At 43.7% G+C, this 7,441-nt stretch overlaps 1 protein-coding gene across 2 annotated transcripts; it reads right to left on the bottom strand.

Moving 5' to 3' along the window:
* Window positions 1–4,332: 4,332 nt before the first annotated feature.
* Window positions 4,333–7,205, bottom strand: LOC147880958 (glucan endo-1,3-beta-glucosidase 12-like). 2 transcript variants are annotated; one of them, XM_087369927.1, is made up of 4 exons: window positions 6,866–7,205; window positions 5,139–6,751; window positions 4,931–4,958; window positions 4,333–4,785 (listed from the first exon to the last, which is right to left on the bottom strand). In XM_087369927.1, exons 2-4 carry the CDS (start codon window positions 6,490–6,492, stop codon window positions 4,659–4,661), a joined length of 1,509 nt encoding a protein of 502 aa, XP_087226053.1. In that variant the 5' UTR covers window positions 6,493–6,751; window positions 6,866–7,205; the 3' UTR covers window positions 4,333–4,658. The 2 variants fall into 2 exon arrangements, with proteins under 2 accessions (XP_087226053.1, XP_087226052.1); XM_087369926.1 differs by having other exon boundaries at window positions 5,139–7,205.
* Between the last annotated feature and the right edge of the window lie 236 nt (window positions 7,206–7,441).

Genomic DNA, 7,441 nt, shown 5'->3' on the forward strand with positions numbered 1-7,441 from the left:
TCGCGACGGTCCTGTTGTTGTCTTGCATGGTGCAATTTTTAATAACTGCTCTGTTCAATTCATAAAAAAAGATAAGGTGCTGGTTGTTGATGTGCGTCAATGTCTGGCCACGGAATCTTGTTTAGTTGCAGTTTTTTTCATGTCCGACAATGTCCGTGGACGGAATTTTGATTTTGTCCGTTGACGGAGTTTTGGGGGACGGCTGATTTGTCCCTTGGCAAAGTTTTGGGGGTTCGTCAGGTTTTATTGCAAAAAACTTATTAAATGAAATAAATGTATATATTTCAGCTAGTAATTGCTTTATTTTTTATTTAATTGTGTTAGTTTATCTATGTTTTTAATTTGTTTTAAGTATATTTTGAGTTTTAAAATTATGTCTGTAATTTAGCCGGTTATCATTTTTTTAAACATTACATTACGGATGTTTTAAAATCTAACGGCTGGGATTAAAACTCCGCCGAGCCCAGCCGTTGACGGACAGAACAGTTGTCGTACCCGAGACTCTGTGAATGGAGACGAGACAAAGAGTGACCCGCGTACGTCTGACAAGTCAGAGGTGACAGACAGGCTATACAGCATACAGCTAGCGAATCTTTCATGGTAGCGTGCGCATGCTAGGTACTAGGTCCTAGGCTCTGGAGTCTGAAGTCTCGAGGCCGATTCTTGTCGTCCTCTTGCCCTGCTGACAACTTTTGGGTCCACAGCTTTCGGTCACCCATGATCAATACATCGATTCAATGCCAGAGCAACGAGCTATACTTTGTATCAGTCTCATGTGTAACACACTCTGTCGCTCACTGAACATGTTTTCTTAACCCGGTGAAAATTTCAAAGGCCCTTCGGACTTATTAAGTGGAATTCAGTCACTAAACATCATAGTTGATCCACTAAAAAAAATAAAAATTGTCCAATAAAGGATATTTTAGAATTTCTCGGCACAGTTCAAGCGCCACGGGATTTATAAATTTCCGTCGGATCAAATTGCATTGTAAACCCCACGTCAGAGCAGGTTTGAAGCCTCGAGTTCTGAGCCAAGACTATCCAAGGTAAAAAGGTCCGATTCTGAGGGTGGCTCGGGGAATGTGGACGACCCCTAGAATTATTTAGATATCTGAGATTCCAAACTCTGGAGGGATGACATCACGGCATGGGAGGGCCGTTACTGACCTTTCAACCAGCCAAATCATTCGTAATAAAAAGCGAAGTCAGAATTCAGCAAAGAAAAGCCTCTATGCTTGACTTGGTGACTAGGCCTCCGATGCCTTTGTCCGCTTAAACTATCCGTATTTCGACTGCTTTGAAACTCCTCCAAACAAATAAAAGTGGGCCAAGCTTTTAAATTAAAAAATATTGATCACAAGAGCTTGTATTCCCAGTGCATACAATTAAAGGAAACCAATAAAGAAAAAAAAAAACAGGGGTGCTACGAGGACAATTGCCTTAATGGTGAACACTATGCAAATTGATGGAAATTTAGTTCATCTTCATGTCATCTGAGGTTTCGCAGGCGTTTGCTGCAATGTTATCCTTTGGCAATAGGTTTCTCAGACTACACAGTTATTGAACAAGATTCAAAGAATGCATCTGGTAAGCTATTTCCTCCCATCCTTGTTGAAAACGTTTGCTCTATATATTGAAGGATTAAAACAGGTGCAGGTGTGCAAGCAAATAGTGACTACATACGATGAGCGTTTTGTTCATAATAAATAAGCATTCATTAGTCTTATTTTGCTGCTGAAAAGATTCTGAGTTCTGCAATTGATTGTGAAACCTTGCAACAGTTGTTGAACAGGCTTCTTAGATGGCATGGCAAAGGATTAGTAACAATTATGAAATGATATCTTAGGCAACCGTTGTTGAAGAAGATTCTGACACTACATATGATGAGCCTTACTATGAAACCTCATTATTTCACAGCAGCAGGTTTAAATGGCATTGCATAGCAAAAAACATATCCTTAGACAATTACAGTCCTTAAAAAGATTCTAAGACTACACTAGATGCTCCATATGATGAAGCGTCTTATTTATAATAAATAAGCATTTTGAAATTGTATCATGTGATTTATTAGTGTTGCTGAAAACATTCTTAAAGCTGTGGGTTGTGGATTTGATTATGAAGGCTTATCCTTGGCAACAGCTGTTGTTGAAAAGGCTTCTTAGATTCATATATGGAGAGAAAATATGGTGACGTGCAGGTGAGTTGGTTGTGCTAGGATAACAAAACCGTGTATTCCTTTTGTGACAGCTGTTCTTGTGCGAGATTTTAAGATTGCATAAGAGAAGGTATTCCCTTTTTATTGCTTGCGCTCATCATATTCCAATTGGATCTTTTAATCTTTACTCTGCACTCTCAGGTGTGCAGGCAACTGATGTAGGCTGTGGTGTAAGCCAATATAGCAGGCACAGCATACAACACTAAAAGAAACCAAGAATGGCTATATTGTAGTATCAGCTGAATTTGGGAGGATTGACACGACTAAATTTTTCATGAATAATGGTAGTCTTTAATTCTGAAGACTATACCTTGAAAAGCCCTGTGTTCTATTGGTACCCAAGCATAAGCTGCCATCTAGATTTTGAAAGGTTGCAGAATTACTATCAAAAGATGGTCTCTCTCATGCTTGCTGGTCTTCATCATAAGCCTCTTACATACCTCGACTTGGTAGTGGCTGTCCAGCCCTGCACCGAATTGCATCAAATAAGATTCTTAAGACTGCCAAACGTTAAGTGTCTCATTGCTTCAGCCTCGACTTGGTTCATATCAGTACTGACTATCCAGCCCTGCACCAAATTGTGACTGTCGATCACTTACAAATAACCATCACATGCATCCAACTTAACTTCAGTCGTGATGACTGGTTCAATTATGCTCCTGTATTCTATCATGCAAAGAGATAACTGTCAAATATTGAACAATAAGGTCCCCACTTGTTTTCACTCGTGATAACAGCTCCATTCATGTCATTGCAGTCTTGATGGTACATTGCCTTAGCTGGGATGAAAAATGAGGACTGTTTGAGTGCCTTCAGCATTTGACTAACTTTTAAGCTGTGCTTGTTTACAGTAGCATGGATTTGAAGAAGGTTAATGAGACCACGAGATGTGACCACTCCCCTTGCCATAACTACATGCCAGATAAATACAGATCAAAGTGTAAAGGACCAGTGTGTGCACTTGATAGAGTGGTGCTGTACAGATTCATTCATATCCTTGGCTCATTCTTTTAAAAATCCATTAACAGTTTCTGTCCTCATGCTTTGGTAAATCAGAGCCACACCTCTTTCTTCTTACAGTAGATAAATTAATTAGCAAAAGATCAGGTGTAAAATACTGCCCTTATACTTTGATCAATGTGAGCAAAGACTCACTTTCTTCTTTACAGTAGGTAAATTGGAAGTAGACCACAGGTAAGTAGGCGTCGAATAAAAGACCAATGCTTGCAAAAATTCCACAGGATTTGAAGTCCTAACATGTGCTTCACCTTCTAGCCTGACCCAATGGTTTTCAGAGTGAGAATCCTTCAGTGGGAACGTCAAATGATGTTAAGTGTACTTCTTTGTTTGCCTGCAATTGTGGGGACCTCACCCTCTTTGATTAGAGCTCTTTCATTGGTATTGATGTAACCCTTGCTTGAAAATTCGATGTTTTATCTGACTGAGAATAATTCAAATGAAATGCAAACCAGATATAGAAGGATATAGTCTTCATCCATTCGTCTGAAAGTTCCATGCAGAATTAAGTAGTACAATCACTACTATGTTGCAATTCCAGTTGTGCATTGATAGGATACAGGCTAATAGCGTAGGTGCTCTCCATCAAGCCAGACTACAATGTTCTAGAGCAAGCAATGAATTCGTGAAGTTTGATTTCCATCTCATTGCAAAGATCACAAAGAGGGTCAACGATATCAAACAATCCTAAACTCCTTATTGCCTCTCAAAATTTATGGCAGAGCTGGGCACTAGCTGCCAACCCTCACCATCGGAACATGTCAGAAAGTAACATCCCTCTTGTTTAAAGTACATCCCTCTTGTTATATCTCAATTACTCACAGCCCTGGGCTCTTAAATCATCAATTAACCAAAAAAATACCACACTAAAACACTGACCTAACGAATATTTAACAAATCCTAAATGTAACATTGTGAGTTGTACAAAGACAATCTCTTCATTGAATTTAGTCCCATAAAACAACTAGCATGCCAGCCCCAGAGAAAACAAAGGGGGCTAGGGTTGAGATAAGCAAACGACAACAAAAATGACGCCACTACAACCCCACCATATTGAAGAATGACAATTCAAGTAGGCCAAATGTCATACAATCGGTAAGTATTTGATGAGATCTTCTATTAGAGGGATAAAATCCCTGTTTGGAAATCTCCTGACATAAGGGAGATTCCATAAAAAACCTGGCAGCTATCCATCATTTTACAACAACTATTTCACTCGATGTCTATAACAATTGGAAGTGAAGGGTCGCACTCATCAAATGCATATACAAAAATTCGAGACCCCCATAAGGCTGCAAAATTGGGACATAAGTCACGCCTTGAGAGCTCTCATGGTACTCTATCCCACCGTATTTAACCGCCAATAATTACAAGGTGTTACAAAGAATTTTTTGTTATACTTACTCGAAGTATTAAATCACCTAAATCAGACCAGAGTGAAAAGAAATACCATCGGAATGATCCCTAGTTCCCAATGAGGCACAAGATGGCATGCAGCTACAGAAGAAGAGTTGCCAATGATACTGCTGCTAGGTGACAGGGCAGTGCTGCCGCTGCGATTCAAGCAAAGTGGAAGAGGTACCCATTGAATCAGTTTAACAGCAGATGCAAAAGCACTCCTCAAAACAGGTACTTTTTATGAGTATAACAGACACGATATATTCACAGACTATTCAGATTCCAGATAAAATGACTTACTCTGATGGAAATATGCAGGACCCATAACCTGTCGTAGTAAACCCCATTCAGCCAGACGTGTCCACCAAAGATGCAGGCACAAATTCAACACATGTCAGTGATCGACCGTAGCTCAATGCCAATATTGTAAGTATCTAACTCAAAATACCCCATTCCCATAATGCAGCTTCAAGAAACTCCAGAGACAGAGGAGTCCAAAATCACTTACTTGGATTGGTAGTGGTTGTCATTGCCGAGCTGTTAAAGTTGCAAGCAACAGGGTTGTCTCCATGTTTCTGATAGTAGCTATTGTAAGCATAAGAAGCGTGATTTTGGAGTGTGTTCGGCAGATAACATGGCTGACCGGTCTGAATAGGGCCGCAATTGGCACTCCCCTGCCCGCACGCCCAATTCAAGCCGGTTGTCAACCTGTCGTTACTAGCGCTTGGGCTTGCGATGCACCAAGTTCCGCCAGTGCCACTGACATTTGTTGCTGCAGGCGAGGGCGATGTCGTTGGACCGGATGATGTTTGCGTGCCAGTGAGGTCCAAGGAATAAACCTTCGTCTCGTCTGCATTGAAAACTCCCCAGTTTCGTTCCGACTCCGCCCCTGTTTTTCTGTCTTCGTTGAAGAGAGAAAAGATGTATACATCCATAGCCTGGTTGGGCCTGTGCGGTGTGCCCACGTTCTTCACGACTCGGGCAACAAGATTGTTGTTGTATGTCGCCGCGTTCTGGACAGTAGCCCCAGGCTCATTAGCATCCCCTTTCGTCGGCCAACCGGTCTCACTGACAACCACAGAGAGCTCCTGCTGGCCCGCCCCTTCCAAGGCGAAGTAGAGAGCATCCAGCTGAGCATCCAGCAGACTCGTATAATGCAAGTTGGTAGTGGGATCAACCACAGGCGTCTGGGCGTCGAAGAGCGCATAGTCGAGCGGCACAGTGACAGGATCCGAAGTGTAGGCGAGGTAGGGGTAGGCATTGATCATGACGAAGGAGCCAACAGATTTGAGGAAGGCGAGGAGAGGCTCGATAAAGGAGGAGGAGTAACTTTCGTTGAAGGAGGCACCGGAGGGGGGGAAGGAGTTCTGGAGGATAGCCATGGAGTTGGCGGTGGTGACTTGGATGTGGGCGAGGTTGGCTTTGGTGAGGGCAGTGTGGAGGTTTTGCATGGCGGGGAGGAGGAGTGGGGAGAGGGAGGGGCTATTGGTGATGATTTCGGAGCCGACGGAGATGGCAGAGATGTTGGAAGCAGGGAGGAGGGGGGAGAGGGAGGAGGAGACCCATTGTTGAGCTTGATCTTCAGTTTGGAAGTTGAGGAGGTCAGTGTTGGGGATACCGATGAGGAGAAGGATGTTGGTGTTGGCGAAAGCTTGGATGACTGAAGGATCATCGTCAAAGATGCGGATTCTGGAGATGGATTGTTGGACGAGGAACTGGGCGACTTGAGGGGGAGAAGGGAGGTTGTCACCGAAGCGACCATAGCAAAAACCCACGTTCCCTGCTTCACTGATGATGATGCTGCATCCAGCTACTACCATCAACAACAACAACAACTGTTGTATCTGCTTCGTCTTCTTCATGCTCTCTCTCGATCAACTTTGTTCTTGATTTCCAAATCACTTCTCTCGATCAACTTTGTTCTTGATTTCCAAATCACTTTGCTCTTACTGTCTACAACAGAATGCGAATTGGAGGGAGGGTTGGGAAGCTATTACCTGTCTACAACAGAATGCGATTTGGAGGGTTGGGAAGTCACCTTGCAACCTCTCAATCACCTTGTGCAATCTCTCCCACCACCTTCACTTTCCTGATCTCTCTCTCTCTCGATCACTCTAGTCCCTCTCCACAGAATGCGATTTGGAGGGTTGGAAAGTCACCTTCAATCTCTCAATCACCTCGTGCAATCTCTCTAACCACCTTCACTTTCCTGATATCTCTCTCTCTCTCAATCACTCTTGTCCCTCTCCACACTCTCCTCTCCACTACAAGCTCCACACTCACCTCCTCTCTCCTTCGATCAACTGCTCGCTCACCTCCACAATACCTCTCACCTTCTCCCACTACCCCTTCCATCAACACCCATCCCTCCTCCTCCTCTCTCTTCTCCTTCTTCCCTTTGTACCTCCCTCCTTCCCTTCCACGCTCCTCATCTACGTCTCCTTCACGCTCCCTCACTCGCTCCTCTCCCCAACGCCTTCCCTTTCTTCTTCATCGCTCAACCAAGCTCAGTTGCCCATAATCCCATCTTTTCCCCGTCTTCCTCTCCAGATCGATAAAGCTCCTCGATCGCGCCCCTCTCGGTCTCCTCTAAGCAGTCCTCTTAGTTCCTCCCTTTATAGCCCCGCCTTCTCAACGGTACCATAAACCTCTTTTCACGCGTCGAATTTAGAGTCGAATAACGTCCACCCCTAATCAACAGCCGGGTCCCTATAAAAGCCTCGAGCCTTTCCTTTCCCGCACCACCGCCAACACGCGATTCCAACGTTACAACGCCAGCACGCGATTCCGAACGGGACCGGTCCCGAGTCG

Source organism: Dipteris shenzhenensis, chromosome 31, assembly GCF_047967505.1.
Source record: "Dipteris shenzhenensis isolate YYH24624 ecotype China chromosome 31, Dip_SZ_1.0, whole genome shotgun sequence".
NCBI lineage: Eukaryota > Viridiplantae > Streptophyta > Polypodiopsida > Gleicheniales > Dipteridaceae > Dipteris > Dipteris shenzhenensis.

Excerpts from the sequence above, each read along its gene's own strand:
- LOC147880958 (XM_087369927.1), bottom strand. The coding sequence starts at position 6,492 with ATGAAGAAGACGAAGCAGATACAACAGTTGTTGTTGTTGTTGATGGTA. Across the intron at positions 4,959-5,138 it reads GACAACCACTACCAATCCAA|GTTATGGGTCCTGCATATTT; the intron begins GTAAGTGATTTT and ends TTACTACGACAG. Across the intron at positions 4,786-4,930 it reads TCCTGCATATTTCCATCAGA|CGGCAGCACTGCCCTGTCAC; the intron begins GTAAGTCATTTT and ends CTTGAATCGCAG.